Here is a 23,634-nt window from a genome sequence, read left to right as displayed (position 1 = left end):
CTGCATGAGCTGTCTGTCAGGAAACATTCACAAAAAAATCGCTCCAGATCTCAAAAAGTGTCAAAAACCTTTCTTCACTGTGCAACAAACTAACAACTCTCTGAAGCTGAGGTTTGATTAATACAATTATTTTTTTAGAGGGGAAAATAACAAACAGTGAAATAAAACACATTCTTTTTACTACAGGACTAATTACTTGATCACAACTGCCCCATGAACAAACAATAAGATTTATTTTCAATTCAGCGAATAAACTGAATAATATTCAAACACTGACATGCTCTAACAAGGCCCGACACTCTTGTACTTGTTTGTGTCGTGATTCTGGTCACAGTTTCAGATTTTTAACACCTCTAATCCAAACCTTCAATTCCAGTAAGCAAAAGCGTTTGCACTGGTAGGAAACCAAGTACACCAGGCTGAATGTGAAATCCATAAAGCGCAATTTAGAAAACATCCACAATATTCCCACTTCATGGCATGTTCACAAAAATCACTGAATCCTAAAAAAATGTAGCATGTGTGTTCCTGACAGAGAAAGTGGGGTCAAGTTCAAGAATATAAATCACTTATCAAAGAAAAAGGTGGCACTGCAGCAAAAGCTCGAGTTTAAGTATTCCTCTATGTAATCTCTAAGTAGATTTAATGAAGAGCCGGAACAGGCTCATAGTGAATATTAAGATGATTTAGCCAATTTTAAAGCCCTTAAAGGAAAAATAAAAAGGGGTTCAGATGAGTTTTATATCATACAATTAGAGCAACTTTATTCATTTAATTATAAACCAAATAAACTTGATTTTAATGTTTCAGTGAGAGGATTAGTGAAAAACACAATTTGGTATTTTATCTTAATTTAGACTGTTTTGTCAGATACTGTATAATTTGATTGTACTTTTTATGCCCTTCTGAGGATCCATTTGTTCATTGTTATAGCAGTCCACACTGTGTAGGACTTCATCTGTGTGTATTTATATGTATGAGAGTTAAATAACACTGGTTGTGTCCAGATGACTCTGTCTCACTGGAACAGTGATTTTCATTTGAGTTTGACATTTAAGACATGCTTGCTCCATCTGCACCCATCACCATTACTGCTGCTATACTTAGCTCACAATGAAAGGACGAGTGAGAGAGTGAGATAGACAGAGAGTGAGAGTGAGAGAGAGAAGTTGAAATAAAGTCAAGATGGGAAAAAAGAAAGGAAAAGGTAGAGAGGGGTCCAAGGTTACCACTCCTGCTGAGTGGTTTATAATATTACCTTTTGGGAGCATGTTCCATGAAAGACCTCCCTCTGTGTGTGTGTGTGTGTGTGTGTGTGTGTGTGTGTGTGTGTGTGTGTGTGTGTGTGTGTGTGTGTGTGTGTGTGTGTGTGTGTGTGTCAGTCAGTGGGGGAAGCATTCAGTCTGCTGTAATTAAATGTCCGCTGTTTCTGTGACCCTGCTGAGCTTCAAACACAACTAATGAAAGAATCTTCCATTTCATCTGTCACGGCTGCTCCACAGACACACAAACGCAAACTTGTGTGCCTGCCTCACACTCGCACACAAAGCACTTACAGACTCACGCTCACACGCATCCCACCTACCATACCATAACACTAATGAAAGAAGCTTTTGGAACATCAATCACGGCTGCTCCACAGGTCAACAAACACACAAAAACATGCAATCTTTTCTCAGATCTGTGCAAACTACACTGCAGTGCTACGCTGCTATCGCAATATCTGGAATTCAAGTTTTTACGCTACAGTCAAGCGCTGCGTATCGAGTGTTCGTGTGTGTTTGCGGTAGCACTTGGTATGCAGGGTTTGTTCATAACTGTCTGTCTGAAGCAACAAGCAGAGAGGGAGGGAAGGACATAAAGCGAAGAGCAAAGGATGGAAAAACGTGATGGATGGATGAATGAGCGAAGCCTCCATTGGATAAATGTCAGTCATGTTTAGAGCGATATGACAGGCAGAACCTCCCTGACTCACACACACACACACACACACAAACTTTCACATGTGATAGATGGCAGGTGACTGCTGGTACAGTGCGTCTAGCCCTTCAGGAAAGCCCCTAGCATCGCCCCTGGCAACTGTAACCTTTCGCCTCCTGTGCGCCCGTCCATCCCCGTCTTCCCCCTTTTCGCCTCTTCTCCCAACCCTTCTTAGTCTCTGCGTAATTCCACCTCTTTACATGGGTGACATATTGAAATCTTATTTACTTAAATATTTGCCAATGTCTTTCTTCCTGGCAAATCAGGTTATTACTGATTTTTTTGTAGTTTTGGCTGTCACTCATTTCAATTATGATGACATTTTACTTACCAGAGCGACTGTCTGGATTTAGAAATCATAGCTAGAATGAAGTCTGACAGGTCCAAGACAACACGGATCATCTATTGTAATAACAACACCATATAAACCCAATGCACCAAAATCATGATACTGAATCCTCATCAGACAAACTGTGCGCAATCAAAGCTTCTTAAGTGCGCACGGTCTAAGTGGACCACAGCCAGATTACCTGTGGGTTTGTTTACAAGTTGCCTAACTGTCTGTCTTCTAGGTACTTCTCACTTTATCAAGCTGTATCAAATGTATGTTAGACTTACAGATTGATGCAGATACATTCTCATGTATCCAGGCCTGTCACAGATGTATGCAGGGCTCTCCTCAGCAGTGCAGATTTTCATTCAAAAACATTCTGATCATCCAGGCTTAAGGCTGGCAATGAGTGTATAGGTTTTAAGTGTAAGGCCAATAAGGCATAACAGTCTAGTTCATTAATTTCATTAGACGTTAGAGACAGAGGCTATTAGTTTGAGACCACTGAGTAAGAATATGGGAGAGATGCGGCACCTCAATAGCAAAGAAAAGTGAACTCAAGACTTTATTTGATTTCTTGCTGTAAGAGGAGGTTTTTTTGGGCATCATGTCATCTGATATTCCTCGGAAATTAATTAGCTACACAAATGTTGTTGCCACTATCACGCATTTACTTTCATAAGGCCAGCATTGTTTGCAGTGGCTGGTAAAGTGTGGAGCTTGATTCACTGTGCTCCAGATGAAGAAGCACCCAGAGGCTCTTAACTGCAGCTGGGATGGTTCCCAACAAACACTCAACAGCACATGAGGGAACCTGGCAGTTACTCTCCAATTAATCCTGCTTCTAAACCCTGCCGCTGAATGTCTGTGTGCGTTTGTGTCAACACGTGTGGGGTTTTGTGCTTTCCTTACCTATCAGAGACTTGTTCAGATGAAGCGCTCACTCATACCCAATCTCAGACAGACTCTTTTAAATCCACAAAACAGTATGTGCCAAGAAAACAACAAGTTTCCCCTTCAGCTCCATGCTTAATTTTGGCAGATTGATTTGGCACACAAAAGCTCACACTTGACTGAGTATGCACATAAGCGCACGCTACAAAAACACAACCATAGTAGCTGAAGTGAAATAGCAGCTGTAAAATGAGATGATGAAGCACTGCGGCCACTCAATCAAATAAATGAGCGCTGCGCTTTTGCTCATGTACGTTTTTCGGTCCCATTTCCAACACGACTGCGGCTGTGTCTGCCAAATGAAGTTGCTTCTTTGAACCGTTCGTGTTGCGAATGATCTTGATAGGACTGATTTGTGTAATCAGTGTGACTAACTTAGCATCCATTCTTGAAGAGAGCTGCTGCTCACCTGTTGACTATGAACCACAATCATGAAAGGAGATTTCAGAGGGAGCAAATAAGATTAAACAGGTAGAGCGGTGTCTCCCCCCCCCCCCCCTTTTATCTGAATTCCTTTTTTCAGGGTCCGTTTTGTGCTTCCTTTCCCCCACTCTCACCTCTCTCCCACCCACCTGGATGACAGGGACGCAGTCAGAGACCTGAGATCCCTGCGCATGTGTGTTGCTGCACATGTGTCCTGAGGCATCCAGCCATCCTCGCTGGCAGAAAACACAGAACAAATTAGAGCTGAAAAATAAGTTAGGGACAGACGGAGCACATTGCCCATTACCACCACACAGTCAGACACTCACACCTTCTGTCAAGGTGACTTTTGGAAAAGCAAACAGAAAAAAGTTTTGACTCGATTGTATGGTGACAGTTGGGAAAGACACATGAGACCTTCAGATAAAATCTTATTTTTATGGCACACTTTATAGACACATTTATGGTAAGTTTACTTATTTAATTTTTGAAGATCATTTAAATCTGCTGTATTTACTTCTGTAGGGGTTGGTATAATGAGGTAATCCCATATTTCCCCTATCATCATTTCTATAACATGAAACATAACATTGCTGAATTTATCAAATTTATTAGACCACAAATTGTTTTTTGTTTTTTTTTAGAAATCTATCAAAAGCAACTAAATTCACTCAATTGGATTTATATTTTACCTATATTTGAACCAAGACACTGGACTTCTCTGAGAAGTCTAGTAGAACATTCAGCCGCATACGTTTCAGTTTTTCTATTTAAGAATTCAAGTAAATTACTGCAATTTTGCATCTTATTAAAAATAAATAATGATGTGCTTTGCAATTTTTCAGCTTTTTTTGTAAAACAGTAAATCTGAAATAACATAGATAAAAAACAAAAACTATATTGATGGCAGTTTTGACATAAGCATTTCATTGGTAGTTGTCTAATGACTTCTAATGACTAGTGTCTTTTGACTGGATTATTTATTAACTAGAAAATACTTCTGTAAAATATTATTTTGAAACCATAGTTCTTAATTCTATCACACAGTGTTTGGGTTGTTAAGAAGTGTTTTCTTTTATTTGAGCGCACTGTCCTTGGACTAAAATGTTTTTTTATTTGCTTGTTTTTTTAGACCATTGAGCTTTTTATAAAGCCACATTGTAAATGCATCTACCTGACTACAGTTAATTTCACTCAAGATGATATAATCAACAGAATGAGAGAGACGTGGAAGGAAGAGTTGAGTTGCATACAGGAGTATCAACTATTAGCCGTGATGTCCTTCAAATCTCAGGACTGTCTTTCAAATTTATAAAAAAATATTTTTATAAATTTGCTCTCATGTGATGTCTCTTGTTTTTGTCATCTCTTATTGTTTTCTAATTAATGGTGTGTTATTTATTCTCTTTTCTTGAGAAATTCTTTTTGTGCCAATTTGTGTTTTCGATTTTTCAGGACAATGGGTGTTTTTTTTTTTTTACGTATTAACTTCTTTAACATTACTCAGTTTTAATTCAGTTTATTATCTCTCACTTTCTGTTTGGATGTAGTAATCTGTCAAAGCACTTTGTAAACCCGGTTTCAAAAGGTGTTATATAAATATTTTATTTTACTTTATTAGAAATACTATCTGGACATTATATGATCAGGAAAAATGGACAGGCCCTGACATCACCTCATCTACTGGGACTATCCCAGCTTGACTTTGTTTCCTACCGGAAACTATGGTATGCTCAGTTTTTACACTCGCTTGCTACTAAAGCAAAAATCCAGGAAAGCTATTAATACACTAAAAAATAGCAAAAGCAGCACTGGTCTCGCCTCTATGTTCACAATCCTGTCAGGATGATTGCATGCTTACTGACAAACCTGTGTTTTAGGTTCTTTGTAATCCTAAAAAAGTATTTAACTCTATGTACTCACTATGCTGATTAGAAGTTCTCACAGATCTTCCTTACCGTTCATTTTCACCTCAACCTTCTCTATTTTCTCCCTGTTATGAATTAATATGATACCTAAACTAACATGAGGCTATGAGTCTTTTTCCTTCCCATATCTCAGTCTCTTTTCCCAACTATCCAAGCAGTCCTGTGTATATCTAGAAATCTTGGTAGTCAAGCTCTTTTCTCTCTCTGGCAGTAATTAGAAGGTAATTGTTCTCGCAAGCAAAGGGGAACCTGAAAATGTGCATGAGTGTGTGTGTATGTAACTGTGTCTGTGAACATGCATGTGCGTGTATGTTTTCTGATATCTGTGTATCAGGGGTTGGTGTGTGTAAACATGCAGCTAGCATCCTGTCATGTGAGATCTTGAAGCTGTTCCACCCACAGAGTGCTTCAACGAATGCACCTCAGCAGCTGCTAATACACAAGCAGTCGATTCCACGAGTGCAGAAATGTTCACATCCTGCTGCAGAAGAACAGGTAGCTCTCCAAAGTCCTGCACTATGAGCCTCCACAAAATACCTCCTTTTATCAGAAGAAATAGAGAAGGCACCACTTACTTTTTTTTCATTGTTGTTCTCCTTGTCCCTTTCGTGAAAACACAGACACAGGTAGGGATGGGTATCGAAAACCGGTTCTTGTTGAGAACCCGTTCCCACTGTTTCAATTCCTTGGAATTGTTTGCCATTTTTGCAAACGATTCCCTTATCGATTCCAGTCGCCCCGAATGACGTCACCACATTGCGGAGCATCATTTACCTGGCAGGGCACCTAAGCGGCTTAAATGCTCAAAAGTTTGGTTATACTTTACGAGAACGGATGACTACAGGGCAACTTGCAATACTTGCAAAGTAGAGATTTCATTTAAGGGAGGAAACACTACGAATATGCAAAAGCATTTGCTCACAAAACACGCGATGACCTTAAATGAATGTCGTGTTTTTAATTCCGCTCTGGACTCGTGAATCTCAACCCAGCAGCAGCGGTAACGTTTGCACGTCCTCTCCCGTTAATGCGGCAGGTAAATAATCAACTAACAGTGCATATTATGTTAGTGCGATCTGCCTTATTACAAAACCTGCCATTACTGTGCATTTAGGTGACCATGATGAGACAGGCAGAGTCTGGCTCAGATGCTGGCAGTTCTCGCTGCAGTCTACCGGCAGCGTCTCCTTTCAGGCCAGGATAGATGAATGTCACCGAGCAGTGACTAAGTTTGTGATAGAAGGTTTGCACCCATTTGCCACAGCAGATGCCCCCGATTTTCGGTAAGTGAATGTGTTTAATTGTAGGCAGGGACATTACTGGATATTCTTGTGTAATTGCTACTGAATAATTTATGTTATATTTTATTCTTGCTACAGAAGAATATTTATTTTATTATTTGACATTTACAATTTTTTTTCCTGGGGACCCTGTGACACCCCATTGAAGAGCCGTAGGCTGGATCTCTTAAGATCTCACTGTTGGGTTTGTAAGGCCATGTTACTCCTAAATTTCTATCTTGTTCAAAGAGAAGATATAAAACAAAGTTCTAAGCTAATCGACCTTAGTGTTCTCCTTTTTTAAAAAGAATCGATAAACAATCGAATCGTTAAACAGAATCGAAAATGGAATCGGAATCGTGAAAGTCTTATCAATACCCATCCCTACACACAGGTCAGTGAGTTCAAGCACTAAAAGACAAATCTGAGTGAAAAGTGGGAAAACTACTTGTTTCTTAAATTCCGCATTCTGTGTGAACAGGAGGCATGTTTGTTGGAGGATTGTGAACATCTGTGTGTGTGTGTGTGTGTGTGTGTGTGTGTGTGTGTGTGTGTGTGTGTGTGTGTGTGTGTGTGTGTGTGTGTGTGTGTCACTACTGCTTTCAAAGCATTAGGAAACACAGGTAACTCCTTTCAGCAGTCTTCCTTTCATGCCAAAACGAGGGTGCTAGAACAAAGCCTTCTCTCCTCCCTGTGATATATCCGGCAAAATATGGAATCACTTGAAGTTGCTGTCCTTCCCCTCTCTACTTTTCTGTGTTGCATCTTGCTTAATGAACCCTCTCCTTTAATTCTCTCAGCAAGAGTCCTGGAAGAGAGGATGGAGTAAAAGAAGACTGGCAAACATTATTCAGCCTGAAAAAGGAGAGGAAGTTCTCCCATCTGTTAGATTGTTTCTATTACTGTGTGTAATCTCCTCACATTGTCGTCAACTCTTTTAAGTAAAAGAAGATTTCTTCTCTTTTTTAAAACTAAATGACATGTTTTTCCAGCAAAAACAGTAGAAACAGAAAGGAAATTTTAATTTTCTATTTTTTGTCAGATACATTAACAACAAAGAAACATGTAAGGAGAGATCTAAAAAAAATGCAGCGACTGTGTAGTTAGAAAGTATGCATCTGCTAGCATTAAACTTCAAATGTATCAGATCATCTGATCACACAAATTTCAGTCTCTTATGTGACAAGATATTTAATTTGCATGCTTCGTGTACACTGGGATTTAAATGTTTCAATTGCACTTCGTATTATCCAGGAGTATATACTTAATGAAATTGCAAACAGTAAGAGACTAGTAGTGATGTGGCACCAGAGAGCATTGAAATTTGAAATCTAGCTACCTGTAGAGACAGGAGTAAAAACTGCTCATAATATAAAGCTGGTGGGTAACAAAGTATCAAATGCCAACTCTGAGGTGAATATCAATTAAAGCAATAACCAATGGGAATGTAGGCTACAACTAACACACATATAATGGAGCAGGAAATGTATAAACAGGATTACCCGCAAAAACACAGCCAGGAAAGTCTACTAGGAAACTGTTACAAAGGAAAGGCCTATAAGAAAGGGGCTTTTTTCCATGTCGTGCTGCACCTTGGCTTGAAAGATGTGCTTCAAAAGAAACATTAATGGAATGAAAAGTGCACAAAGTGATAAATTATGCGGAAAAACACCAATGCATAGTACCCCAAGCTATTTAGCTGTAAAAAACTTAAAAACTTACCCAGCTCGACCAGTTTAGATGATATCACTGTAACTAAAACATCTTAACCAGCAGAAGTGAATACACTACCAAACTGGTACACCAGACAACCTGCAATCAAGTTGAGCTGAAGAGAGATTTTAGCCATATCTCCAAGGTTGTTTTGTCTTTCAGTACAAATCAAAATGAAAATAATAAATGTGACAACACTTGTTCTCTTAAATTTCCTTTAGAGACACAAAATGACATACAGCGTTAGTAGGAACACACTGTAAGAGGATTACATGTACATGCACCTTTTGCAAAGCAGATTTTTCAAACCCATATTCTTTACATCTGCTTGTCTTCAACCCTGTGTTAGCTGCTGATGTGGTGCGTGTCTTGCCGTATACCACCACCAGTTGATCAGTGGAATAATGCGAAATTACTCTCAGGATAGTCGATTATCTGGTTTGATGGAGTGTGCAGAAAGTCAAAGACAAACAACACGGGGACACAAACATGCTGCTGTGCAACAATAAAAGGTCAAGAACTCCATAGCAAACCTTTAGCTCACTTATAACCCCTACAAGAGAATGAAGTGACTGAGTTATACTTTTCAAACAAAGTAATAATTTACAGCATAGATTTAGCTATATTTTACAGCATGTCTCTTAAATGAGCCTTAAACACACTGCGTTATGAAAATGGAAATAGAAAACAGCAGCCTACCAAACCTCTAACAAATAAGAAATGCCCTTTCAGCACACAGTCCTTAAACCAGCACAGCAGGGTGAGACTATTGGCCTCTATTAGAGCCTGTGCGACATTGGGACATTTTCCTTTTGTGCAAATTATGAGCAGGGAGCAAACTGTTGCTATGGAGACAGTAGTTAGTGATGCGGTGAGCAAAGCCACACCAACTTGTGTGGAGGAGAGGACTAAGCTGAACATACTGTGAGGATCACAAGCTCCTGCAGCCACACACACACACAGTCCAAGACTCAGGAAAGCAAATAAAAGGCTTTTACCGATATGTAATTTTCTTTCTGAGTCAGGCATTCTGAATGCTAATTTGGTGTGGTCACATCTTAAACCTTGGATGAAGCTTTTTGAACACTCAGGAATAAGGGCAGAAGAGCGTATCATTGAAGCTGCTGCACAGTTAGAGGATGTGGCTTTGCTGAGAGGAATGAGACACCTGCTTGGGAAAAAAAAAACCAGATCACATCTCACCACCCTTAGTGCCCCTCTTAAGTTATTATAGGGAAGAAAAAAGTGGATGGATAAATAGAGCACACGTTTTCCAGGGATAAAATGATGAGAGGGGATGACAGGAGAGGAGATAGAAGAGGCAATTACCTCTAAATATAGTTTTAGTGCAAACTGAGAGAAAGGCCATGTTTGCAAAGTGTGTGTCACTATGTGAATATCCCCAAGTATTCACTATTGGCCTCCAATGACAACCACAACAGCAGACAGCCAATTCAATTCAATCTCTGTCTGATTGGAGGGAACAGATCTGATTACCTCTCATAGAAGGCACACACACACACTCAAAATGCCGTTGTTTGTGCTCTAAGATTCCCCAGGGAAAGATGTTAGAGTAAATGGCTGCGGTGATTGTGCCAGATAGACTGGATGTGTGCATAATATCCACACGAAGAAGATAATGTGTTTGCTAATCGCACACCAGAGACAAGCAAACACACACCCACACAATCCACACACACTAACACAAAGGCTAACAGCTGCACAGCTATAACCCTTAACCACTCTTTTCATGCCGGTGGCTGCCAGCTACACTGTAGAAACACCCTCCCACACATCCAGCCAAATCCCGAATCGTGATTTTTCAAAGTTGTGATGACTGCGAGTTTTGACAGCAGCGGAAGTTATTATAACTTGTATTCATATTTGATGTCGCATTAGGAAAGACAGACATGCACTAGTCGATGTTTTATTTGAGCATTTGATAACGTTATGAATGCAATACCGCAAATGAAAATGACAAAACTCTGTATAAGTATAAAAGTCAGTTTTGTAATGTTTACATGTAGCGGTTAGGAAACGAAGCACAATCAAATCATCCAAATGATTGATGGTTACGTGCCAATGCGACTGCTTTTGAAAGACAAGCTTAAGAATGACAGTAACAATTTAGCAACATTTGACAAGCCGCAAACGTTCATTCACGAATCCGACAATGACCACACTTGTTGGAACAACAATACGGGCACAACGCCAGCTTCAAAGAGAAAACCAGAGGGTTTTTTTACGATTTTAAGTTTTTCTTCCATTTAGCTTTATCAAAAGGCAGGAGGCAACATGAAAATTTATGCTCCATCAACTGTGATTAAACGATGCAGACAATTTGTTTTTGTTCAATGTTATACGAGTGACTCAACCTACTCTTGTTTTGACAAGAAACTTTAGATCCTCTGGTGGGTGAACCAAAAGCATAGCATGCATTCAGTACCCATTTACTAACAGCTTAAATCTATTCAGTAATTATTTTAACTGCACTGCATTTTTCACAACTGCATTGTTGTTGAAAGGCTACAGCGATGTAATGTCAGAATGATTTGCGGTAAAAGGCGAAAATGCAATTCAAAGATTCTCCAGAGTTCGGCAATGGTACATCACACTTCATTAGCAGGTGGGCGCTGAAATGTAAAAGTTTAAAGTGGAGACAAAACTGTCTGCAGCTGTTGGCTCTTCACAAATGTCAAATTGGCTTGCTGTTCTAATTTGACATTCACATAAAAGTGTTTGTACTGGCAGACTGTCAACTCCATGTTTTATTAATAATGAAGAATATCAAAATGAGTTTCTTAAAAAAAAAACGTTGGCATACTACTGGAGTCTGCTCATCCCCTTAACGTCAAGGTTGGAATCAGCAGAGAGGGAAATAAACAGCGTGCAAAAATGTGATACAAACAGAAGAGGAGGGAGGCGATAGGAAAAAAAAATCAGAGGGGAATAGCAAGGTGGAAAGATCCAATCTCTCTGGATTTATTAGGGCTTAATAAAGACAATTATGTCTACTTCAGCGATCAAGTCTGACCAATAAGACTGACTAATTTACTGTTAGAGTATCACAACTTGGCAATTATTTCACTACGGTCATGTAAATGCTAAATATCAAAGGTTATCTCTACCCTGTCATAGTAATTCAATAAAACCTTCTGCTAGGGAAGAAAAGAGCTCTTAGAAAAGTGACCCCTGAGCTAGCAATAGAAGCGTAACTGCACTTGTACAAAAAACACATGCGCACAGACCCACACACCGATCACACAACATCTGTGATAAATGTATGACACATAGCAGTCCCACAGTCTTTTTCATTACATTCTTCTCCAAAGAACTCAGAAACAAAGGCCCGAGATTAAACAGCTCTCATTCGCAATGACTCATTAGTCTCACTCACTCCTCACTCTCTTCATGATCAGTCTCTGCTCTGTGTCTCACTTATACAGGACAAGGTCATTTAGGAGTCTGTGGAGTGGGAGAAAGAACGATGAGAACGGGAGAGGAAGGACATTAGAGGAGTAAGGAACTATCCTTCAGGGATTTTCACTACAACAAAACCACTATTTACACCCTAATGACAACCATCTATTCTGTGGATCTATTTTCATTTAAATTCAGCCACTCCAGAGGGACAGAAACCAGAGGACTGGACAAAAACAAGTATATGTTCTGCATAAACACAGGTCTTACACATGAAGCACATTAAGGTTTCCTATTCCAAAATCATGCCCGTTGCTTGTGTGTGGTATATGATTGCATTTGACTTTCATCACCCTGCTGAGAGTGTGTGTGTGTATGTGTGTTCATGTCTGTTTGTGTAGATTGGGTGTGCTTGTGTCTGCCTGTTTAGAAGAAAGACCCAGATCAGAAGAGAGATGAATGAACCAATCTCAACAGGTCTGTGGCTGAGCAAATTCTACATCCCATTTGTAAGAGAGACATACAGATAGAGACGAGTTATAAGGTGAGATATATGTACAACTGTGTGTGTGTGTGTGTGTGTGTGTGTGTGTGTGTGTGTGTGTGTGTGTGTGTGTGTGTGTGTGTGTGTGTGTGTGTGTGTGTGTGTGTGTGTGTGTGTGCGAGCGAGAGAGAGAGGGAGAGAGAGAAAGAAAGTGAAAACCCTTAAGTCTCAATGCTGAAGGCAAACCATTCATCTTCCCTCTCATATGCTCTTCTGGGCTTCAATCCCAGTCCCAGTGTGTGTGTGAGTGTGTGTGTGTGTGTGTGTTCGCATCTTCCAAATATGGAGAGCAGTCTGAATGATGAACATGATCTCCATTGCAGCAGAACAATACTATTTCTAAATAGGACATGAGAGGCATTCAGTGTTCCCTCATACACTGTGTATGGGGGAACCAATGCTTGTTTGCAGGGGCTCAGGCGCACCATGTGCAATGAGGCATCTGCTGCAGGTGATAGCGAGTGTGTGTTTCTGTGCAGTTGCGTGCATCCATTAAGTGTCATTCCCAACGGCGTCCAAAGTTTTTGCTACATCAATCAGATGCTTATTCAGAGAATGCTGGGCGTCACTCTTACAGTCGGGCAGGTGGCACCGAGCAGCTGGGTGATGGCTGCCAGCCTGGCCCCTGGCATCACCTCTGCTCTGAGACCGCCCAGGCTTGCTCTCATACACCTGCTAGCTACCTGCCTCTGGAGCTTTTCACACCTGGATATTTTTGCTTCTCACCAAACACAACATCCCAGCACCTGTTTAGTGGAAGCCTACTGTGCTACACCACCTGTTAATTAACTATGAACGGCAGCAGCCCTGCATTCTGTATCCTAATCCACAAAGACACAATTAATAAAGAGAAAAAAGTAGCTCACAAAGCTGTGTTTGCATGTATATGAGTGTGTGTATAACAATCATTTCTAGTCAGGGCTGCAGGTACTACCTTAAAAAGTAGTGATTTATTAAATTCAGAGTAGTCTTGCCTTCATGATCTGATACAGTAATATGAGATTAAAAGGTCACCTTTTTCAATTCTAACATTTTACATATCAGGGCATAATAAAATGAATCATCTGTTCCTTCCCAGGTCTTACATTTTTTTTTTTAAATGTAAAAACAGCACATAACAAAATTGCATCATGTCATTATTTATGTCACAGAAATGAACCCAAAATGCAGAAGCCACATGTGGAAAAACTAAGTACACCCTTTACTTTTTCTTGTCGGTTGATTCCTGTAGAAACAGAAAGTACTGCTAATTAACTGCACCTCATTAACTGATAATCAGCAAGTGTGATCCTCTCCATAAAAACAGAGGCTTTGGCAGTTCGCTGGTCTGGAGTATTCAGATGTATGTTAACACAACACAAAGAAGGAATGACATCAGTAATGACCTTAGTGAAGCAATTGCATCACCACATCAATCTGTGAAGGGTAATAAGGCCATTTCCAAACAATGTGAAGTTCACAATTCTATAGTGAGAAAGATAATTCACAACTGGAAAACATTCAAGACAGCTGCCAGTCTTCCCAGGAGTGGACGTCCCAGCAAATTCATTCCCAGGTCAGACATGCAATGTTCACAGAAACTGCAAAAACCCAAGAGCCACATCTCAGACTAAACATGCCTCAGTGAGCATATTAAATATTAAAGTTCATGAGAGTACAATTAGAAAAAGACTGAATGAGTGAAGTGTTGTCAGGAAAAGGCTCTTATCTCTAAAAGATTGGAAAAGCTGCATCTGAATGGACTCAGGAACAATGTCCTTTGAACTGAGGTAGTGATCTCTTGCCATAATCCACAGCACCACTTTTTATTAAACCTGAAGCGTACCAGCACAAATGCCTACTGTCAAGCAAGTGTGGTGGAGAAGTAAAGATCTGAGCTTGTTTTACAGCCATATGACCCAGAGTAAACCATGAACTTCTCTTTATATCAAATTATTCTAAAGTCAAGTGTGAGGAAATCTGTCTGGCGGCTTAAATTTGGCAGCAAGACAATGAACACAAGCACACCAGCAAATCTATAACAAAATGGCTAAAAATAAAAGAAAAATTAAAATAAAACACCAAAAATCAATGTGTTGTAGTGGCCAAAGTCCAGATCTCAACGACATTTGTTTAACAAATGGATGGGATGTACTTAACTTTTCACACACTTCTTCTGAATTCTAGCCTAGTTTTTGTTAAAAAAAAAAACAAAAACAAAAAACAAAAACAAAAAATAAAACTTCAACATATTACAGCTATTAACTGTACATAAATCATGGACCAGTCACCATACTGGGACACATTGAGGTCATACACTGTTTTTTTGTGGATTCCTGTTTTTAAATCTCAAGTTGAGCATTTGAAAACAGACAGGCGGCAGATCTGATCCAAACACTCAGGACAACAGAATTTTAGCAACAATCAGTCACTAGATAGCCATTCTTTATGCCATACCCAGCTTTACCACATTTTACTTTAAATGGGACCAGAACACATATTATGGTGTATTCGATAAAACTCAAAACTACCAGCTAAGATCAGAAACTCACTAAGTAAATGCCTACTGAGGTATTAAATCAAACCCAAAAGAGAAAAAAAACATCCTACACTGTCTGACTTCTTTTTATAACCAGAGAAGTCACCAACTGCTGATGATTAGAGAGAAAGCAGACTGAAAGCACCTCCGCAACGGTCTTACTTTTCAGAACCTCGGGCTATGTCTATTTTTTATATACAGTCTGTGGTTACTTGGCTGCCAGTATTGTGCATGCTGAGTCACTTTCATTGTGCTTTTTTGACTTTAATGTCAAAATGCTGCTATGATGAGGGATTTCTCTTGTGATGTGAAACTACTTTCATGTCACAAGAGAAAAAGATTTTTTCTCTCCTTGCAGAGTAATCAGTGAATTAACCACATTACCCTTTCAGTTACTCATCAGTTAAATGATGAGTAAACAGTAATATCTTCAAAGTTGTTCCTGACTTTGATGCTGCACTTACCTTTCCTCTTGGAGTCCCGTCTTACGCTGCTGGGCCTGACCGCTGGTTGTAGCTCTGTCTCTGTTGACATCCTCAGGCTCCAACTGGTTTAGACTCCGCTCCGCTTGGCTCAGCTGGGATCGGCTGGGCTCCGAGGGTCCAGTTCACAGCGTCAGTGCCGGCTGTGCGTGCGTGGCCGCCGGGTGTGTGCGTGGAGGCGCCAGGTGTGTGTGTGGGCACACAGGCTCATGGGAGAGGGATGGGCTTTAGCCCTGACACAACATCCTACACACACCCACAGAGAGCTGGAGGAGAAAAGACAGGGAGAAAGAGGTTGGCGTCGGTGAGGTTGCGCTTACTCTTGGCAGGTGAGACCTAGAAAGAGTTCTCAGCAGGCATTAGAATGACTTCGTCTCTGATCTGCTTTGAGAAGATGTTGCCAATGGTAACAGACTAGAGAGACCTCCACTACACTTTCTGCTTTCTATCAATAATGTGCCTCAGCAAGAAATTTTCTTGAGAAAATGTTCTTCCTCTTGAAGCCAGGTAACCAGGAGTCAGATTTAAAAGTACTAATAATGCATTCAAACGTTTACACATGACGTAATCTGTTAGATCATTATTATGTTGGTTTTATCTTCCTATACTCCCCAAATGTTTGGCTATGACATGGGAAGTCACTAACCTAATGTCAGACAGGGTAAGAAACACAAGTGTTTTCAACAAGCAGGTGGAACCAGCAAAGTAGTATCGACAGAATATCTATACCGCTTTATTTGCAGGTAAAGCCAAGCATGAGTTCACCTCCAACATGTTGCAACAATCTCTTATTGCACAGGAAAACTCTGTTTGCACAAACTAAAGGTTTCAGGAAGAAAAATTGTTAGACCCGGTGCCTGTGATAGCAACATCTACCTGCCATACCGCATGCCGCAAAGATAGAACAGTAGAGCAGCATTGGCGCTGCTCTCGCTACTTCTATGACAATGACACAATGCTGCTGGTGAGAGGAAAGAAAAAGACTCACTGGGGATTTTATTTCTCACTTTGAGTCTGAACCAAAAGTAACAGGAAATAACAGCAGGGGAACACGGTTAACCTTGTTTACAGCTATGAACGATTTAATGACCATAAGTGGACCCATACTTGCTGAACAACAAAAGATAAAACAATTATAATTCACAACATTTGCTTTACTTCTTCATAGTTCTGCTAAAGCTTCCAAAGTGTTTTTATTAGCTTGAAAATAATATGCTCGGGTTGAAACATTGCTACAGCACCCTACAGAGCTGAACCAGGAAGTCGAAACAGTGATAGAGAATTATGACAGACAATTTGCTCCCTTTATCTTTTCTAACAGGTCAATTTTTTTAATATTTATGCATTCTGTATCCTGACAGCAATTATCTGATATCTTAGCAATTAACTTGAGGGTTCCAGTGTTATTATTACGAGCACGAACAGAAGCTTAAACTAACAAGACCAAGGTTGTATTAATTTCTTTTTAATGCTAATTCCAGCTGCCCTTCTTAGGACTGACAGGCCCCTTTGGCCCCAGCATTTTGTATTTTTCCTGCCCATCTGCTGCTACTTATTCCTAAGTGTTGACTGGCAGTGACTACCATAACTTAGCAGCCAAAAACACTCAGATTCACACTTTAATGCTGTTGTGTGAATGCATGAAAGCACGCTCATTTACATGTGCACACAAATCCAGAATAGCTTTTTTTTCTTACTTGGAGATGGTAAAGCACAAAGACGGGCAGCTGCAAGCTGACATGCTACATAATGAATCTGACTACCTTCTGAGCTGCTCTTCCAATCTTCTTAGAATATAAGTCTTGACCTCTCTTTCCTTCTCCGTCTCCATCTAACAGTGGCCGAGTGCCGATTTAAACAAAACCAAAAGACTTGTGCTTCTTGGGGAAGAGGGAAATCTCTCTTATTCTATTCCTCCCCCTCTCCACGGTGTTTTTGTGTGAATAGGAGGCCCCTGTAAGCCTTGGGCGAGAACAGATGAATTGAGAGGCTTTTAATTTGCTGCAGACAGAACAGAACAGAGTCCATTTAATTCTGCCAGCAGAGGCCATGTCGGCAAAATGCTGACAATATTCTTTATCTGGTCCAAACACACTGGAAAAGTGTGAGTCACTCCAATTACAGGCATTATCAGCAGCACTGTTCCACCAAATGGATGGAGAGAGAGTGAGTATGAAGAGAGAAGGGTTAGAGGGAAGAGAAACGAACAGAGTGGAAAAAAAGTGAGGGGTGAGGAAACAGAGCGGGTGAGAAAGACAATGAGCGAGGGGTAAAAGGGGAGAGAAAAAAGCCCAAGGAAGTAAAATCAGAAAAGAAAGGATGGGGTCTGAGCAGCTTCAGCTTCAACCCTGAACATGTCCCCTGTCCGTCTCTTCTCCTTCCTTTTTTTGTTCTCTGAATTTGTTCTCCTCCTTCTAGCTGTGAAGTCTTTCATGAAGCATCTGGAGCTTGTGTTTAAAAAAAAAAAGAAGCAGTCTGTTAATCCTCAAACTGGACCAGAGACGAGGCAGTCCAGCAATTCTCACTGCACACGCACAATCTACAACCAAACGCACACACAAATAAGACCTCGTAGACAAGTTTCTGTAGTGCAACTTTGATTTCACAAACAAATTTAGACCAACTTTAAACTGTGAAATGGGTTCACAGTTTACATCCTGTCTGCAAAATTACTCCTGTAAGAGAACAACTCACTTATTTAAAGATGTTCTACCCATCCAAGCATTACAAGCAAAACAGCCACTACTTCACTGGTGAAAATGAGCAAGAAACAGGATTGTGAGACTGAAAATGAAAAATCTGCTGCAGCACAGCTCTCCAGACATATGGTTGTTTCTCTAGAGACTCGGCGAAGAGTTCTACATCTTAAGCTACCGTCCCTGGAGAGGAGAACAAGCTAATTTCTCAAAACACAGTCCATGTCTAGCTTCAGCTGTACAAATTCCCTGCCTTGAAAGCACGCACAGATAAAGTGAAGGAAAGAGCAGCACCATCAAAAGCCATCGTGAACGCTGTAGTGGTGGTTTGACCTGGAATCAGCGCGCAAGCTAAATGTAGCAGCAGAGCAGGATGTGAACATGGCTTAGTGTGTCTGGATTTAGACAGCAATCTGAAGCCACGCCAGAGGAGAGGCATAGTGCAGGCAAGGAGGAGAAGGGAATGAGCAGTAAATTGGACGTCCGTAAATGGGGCGCTGCCAACAGGCGCTAGCGGGAGATGTGACGATCTGCATGTGTGTGCACGCGCTTCACTGTACTGTATGTGTGTATGACTTCATAAACAGGATGCTGCCAACAGGAGCTTAATGCCCAGAAATCATCTGCAGCTACAGGAAAGTATGCCAAGTTAGTGGAAAGAAAAAAAAGAAAGGAAGAGAGAGAGAAAGGGCGTGCTCTCTCTATCCACCTCGCCTTTCTCCCACCTCTCACTCTTACAGGGTAATTGTGTTCCGTCCATCAGGCTCAGAGTTAGATTGCTGGCTCCACTCATTCGGCTCTCCTGCCATCTCAATAATGAATAATCATAAAGACCCCCTCTACACTACTCGCACACACTGTTCTCAATACTTGTGCTCTGTCCAGCCTACGCGCACACTCACACTTTATCAGTGCTACCTTTGTATCCTGACACCATTGCACCGAGTCCTTATCAGCAGCACGCTTCTCCTCTGAGGTGTATTCGTTGATGAATAACAATGTTGGTACTAAAGGTCAACCAAGTTACATTCTGCTAGGTTTCAGATGTTTTTACAGTGAATGAACGGTGTTCGTTTTAACCATATAAAACAAACAAAATCACATGTAGTTTTAAAGACCCAAACGGCTACATACACCTTTTAAATGTCAACTGACAGAGCACACCATCAAGCCGAGGAGAGAAATAAATGTCAATAAATTTCTGTTCTGTCCAGAAAAAGTATAAAACTTAAAGATATAAAACCTACCAGTTCATGAGCCTTAGCAGATAAAAATATATAGTGTCCACTCAACTTCGGTAGTCCAAAAAGCTCAGGAAGACGAGGCGAGGAACAAAACAGTGGAGCAGAAATGAAGGAAATGAAGAGAAGGAAGGGTAAAAGATCAACTAATAGAGGTTAGAAGAGAAGGCATGCCTATTGGTGTATGATATAAAAGGTTGTTTGCACTTCTGTAAAAAGACTGGGAGAGTGTGGGATTAAAAAAAAGAGCAAAAAACATGAGGTCTGGACTAAAGTCCAATGCTATGCAAAGATGCTGCATATCACTGCACTTTGTCCAGCATATAACAATAAAAGAAGTGTACTTTCCACAATCTAATCTCCTTTTTGATGAGGGATTTGTGCAGACAGATATAAAGCAATGATGAAAAGAAATGCAATTTCCTGATAAATTTTGTATCAGGGTAACTTCATAGATAATAATCAATAAATCATTAAATGCTTTGGACATGTAAAAGTTCATCTGGCAATGCAGAAGTAATGCCAGTGAAGTGGTTGCAGGGATAGTTGCAGAGGCATACTGCACCGTGAAATCATCTGTGAACTCCTCAATGATCAAATTCTTATCATGAAGCAACTTTGGCACTAGGATGTTTTATCAGCATGATGACATTTTTATTGATCTAAAACAAGACTGTAACCTTTAGCTGATTAATCAGTAACAGCATTAGCCGTTTTTGTACTTAGTTTTTATAGCATTATCTAGTGATGGATTTTCACATCAGGAAAATGTTCCCTTTTTGTCTCATGTAATAGAAACCAAAAATATTTTGGACTGTTGGTTTGGCAACATCACCACCTTGATACTTTGAACTATTGAAAATATGGTGAGGATATTCAATATTTTCTGACATTTTATAGGCCAACCAGAAATTCATAAATATGATGGAAATACTCTTGAGCGACAGCCTTGATCCAAAATTACCCCAATATCATCAAAAGATGTCGATTTTTAATTGCTTTTTAAAAATTAAAGCTCACTCTAGCTACTTGTGCAGCCACATATTGCATTTGTTAGCATTATCCATCCCTGGTATCATGGGTCAACGCAGTTATCACACGCTGAGAAGCAACTGTCAAAATGCATGTGATCACTGCTCACCACGTCATAATGAAGCTAAAGTATTATATAGCAGCTGCGTGGTAAAAGGGCATTTTTGACATTGATCTAAATAGCCAGTCCACCCACGCTGCACATTAGCCTAGCTGAATTTCTGAGAATTCCTTTTGGGGCTGGGGGAAGAAAAAGAAAAATTGCAATTCCAACAGCGGTTACATGACAAAAAAGAAGGCCTCAAAATTGTTACTGCAGCTGTCTAGTGGCTGAAACACCAGCCTGGAGTTCTATAAGAACAAGTGTGCCTCTAGTTCAGCAGGCAGTCAGCCAGGCCACCATTCAGCACAACAACACATTGCAAGAGACACGGGTTCTGAGCTGCTCTAGGTGCTCCACATGGCTCCCTGCCTGCATGAATGACTAGAAGGAACATTCAGTGGGGGTCTCATCAGGAAAAGGTAAACATACACACATGCACACAATCACACACACACACTTTCCCACCCACAACCTCTTGCCAAAAATAGAATACCCCACAAGATGACAGGCTCACTTGCACGTGCATATCACAATTTAACACAAAATATACACATACGGATACAAACGCGCACATCATCTTAACCTAACCTATTTACAGACACAGGGCTGTAGATATCAAAGGGTTGTGCTTTCTTTTGGGATTTCCTCCTTTCTCATGTTTTAAGGGGAAATAGATGAAAACGAATCCCGTTCTCCTTGCACCTCCCCTGTGTATGTGAGTGTGAGTGTCTCCTCTGACTTGTTAATGTGCTACATTTTAAATTGGTCCTGCTAAGCAATGTGTGTAAGACTGTCTTTTTCATGCAAAGAGGAACCAGCAGCTTTTCCGACAGACTGTGGATATGCCTTTATCACCAAACCTGCACTCTGATTCCACCTCTGTGTCTGCATGTCTGACTGACTGATCCTCTCACTGCCTCCTTCATCTCTACTCCCTTGTTCTACTACAGCAACCCACATCATTCTCAGCTTCTCTATTTACACATGCCCAAACTATTTGCTGATGTGTAAGGTTGGATTTACGGTGTGACATCGTTTAGTAATGCATCCTTTTATTTGGTTGTGCTGTGGCCTTTCTCCTATTTGTCTCTGAAGCGGTATGACTTCAGATGGCCTTCACACAGGCAGACCTGCTGGATGTTATTTCCCATTCCCAACACTAAGCAACATGTGGAAGTGGAATTGTAGCTTCATCCCTCACAGGAATGATTCAGTGATTTATGGTTGCTTGTAGTGAAAAGAAACAGGCAATTGTCAGCAATATGGAAATGGATTTTCACGAATGACGGAGCACAGTGCAAACATACACCATACCCCGTGACTACCATTTCCCTGACCCCTCAGATACAAAAAAATATATAACTTTTATTCATTTTCATGGGGTCTTTACCTATTTAATTTTATGCATCAGTGGTGGGTGAATGAATAAATAAATTGTGTACACGGAATGACAGAAGGCACAATAAAGAAGTGCATAGGAGGTTTTGCAATGGAGGTAGAGAAATGAACCATGCTTGGCTAAATACTGGCATAATTTAGAGTTTGGCCCGTTGCAGTCAGAATATCCCCAGCAGCTCTAAAGCCAGAGGTCACTCTTTTTTTCTACAAAACCATCATCACTGCATTCTGGTGCTGGCCTGGTAAAAGTGTCTACTCAATATGATTTAGATCCCTTACAGCCCCTCTGGACGCCCATCAGCAGAGCCTAAAGTGAGTGATGGATTTGCTACATATGTGGAGTGGAAGAGAAGAGAGGAGGATTCTGGTGCATAAAAATAGAGCCAGAGCCTGCTGGAGCACAAGAGTAAGACTTAATGAGGGATGCAATCATCAATTATTCAAAACACTTAATCATGGTGTCGCACGGTGCTGTTGCACAAACACATGTGCGCACACACACACACACACACACACACACACACACACACACACACACACACACACGGACATACCACAGGCTTGTCAAACTGTGCCTCTAAAGGCAGACATTGAGAGAGAGATTGATGGATGTAAAGGGGAATACAGACATGGGATTACTGTTGCTTTATTGTGTATGTGGACATTTTCTCCTACAAATATTACACAATAAAAAAATAGGATGAAACCTCTCCCACTGCTTATATACAAGTTTTATTATAATGACAATTATCTCTTTAGATATAATCAATAAATTGGTCTTAGTACTGTAATTGATTCAATATATTAGTTATAATGTATTAGCTACTAAAAATCTGCTGTAGTACCAGCAAGTGCCAGTAGCTGGAGACTCTTACTCTGACATGAAAAGAAAAAACTTATCTGACTGCACTCCAGTTGAGCTATTTGAAGGAAAACATCTATAATGCTAATAGAAGCCACAGCTGAATATATAAGTTGCAGATGTCTATGGGGGATTATTTTGCAGATGCCCGCGCAGAGTCAGTCGGACCAGTTAGACCAGTGGATACCTGCTGATGTGTAAACTGTAACAATCCTGTCAGAAAACTGAGAGCTTATGTTGCAAATGTTCACATCAACTTTGCCTTAATTTCACCCATTTCCAACACTTACCATTACCAGCACAATAATGTGATGAACTACCAGAGACATTGGCCCGCTTTGTCTATGAATACATTTCAATGGAATACTGGAAAAAACTGACTGACAAAGGTTGTGCGATATTATTTGTGGACATCTGTTGGATCTGAACAGCTGTCTCCAGCAGCTGTACTGACATTAACTATGATAAACAAAGCACGATCCCATCTTGCAGATACCGTATGCATATTTTATATTAACAGTTAAAACTATTTGATGTGAAGCCATGAGGAGAATACAACTTGAGCACTTCATCACCATTAATAGATTAAAAATGGTTCTGACTGTAATTGTTAGATATGGCCAACAAATCTAGTCAGATCTAATTTATATCCTCCACTGAAGCCATAAAGTTGTGTAGCCATTTGATTTGATGTCATTTTTTTCTTGTTCAAACTATGGAAATTGCAGA

At 40.4% G+C, this 23,634-nt stretch overlaps 1 protein-coding gene across 8 annotated transcripts in view; it reads right to left on the bottom strand.

Annotated features, from left to right (window-relative positions):
• The window catches only part of dab1a (DAB adaptor protein 1a), an 83,248-nt gene that overhangs the window by 37,003 nt on the left and 22,611 nt on the right, over nt 1-23,634 (bottom strand). For 7 of the 8 annotated variants that reach the window (XM_085398860.1, XM_085398863.1, XM_085398865.1 and 4 more), the window contains exon 2: nt 15,556-15,839. In XM_085398860.1, the coding sequence (XP_085254986.1) occupies nt 15,556-15,625 (70 nt within the window). In that variant the 5' untranslated portion in view covers nt 15,626-15,839. Of the gene's footprint in view, nt 1-15,555; nt 15,840-19,516; nt 19,623-23,634 lie in introns of those variants that run through there. The other variant, XM_085398862.1, reaches the window with a different exon arrangement.

This window comes from Rhamphochromis longiceps, linkage group LG23 (genome assembly GCF_057381845.1).
Source record: "Rhamphochromis longiceps isolate RC_006_pf linkage group LG23, R_longiceps_female_GT1.1, whole genome shotgun sequence".
NCBI lineage: Eukaryota > Metazoa > Chordata > Actinopteri > Cichliformes > Cichlidae > Rhamphochromis > Rhamphochromis longiceps.
Note: the sequence above shows the minus strand (reverse complement) of the source record. Positions and strands in the feature narration are given on the sequence as shown.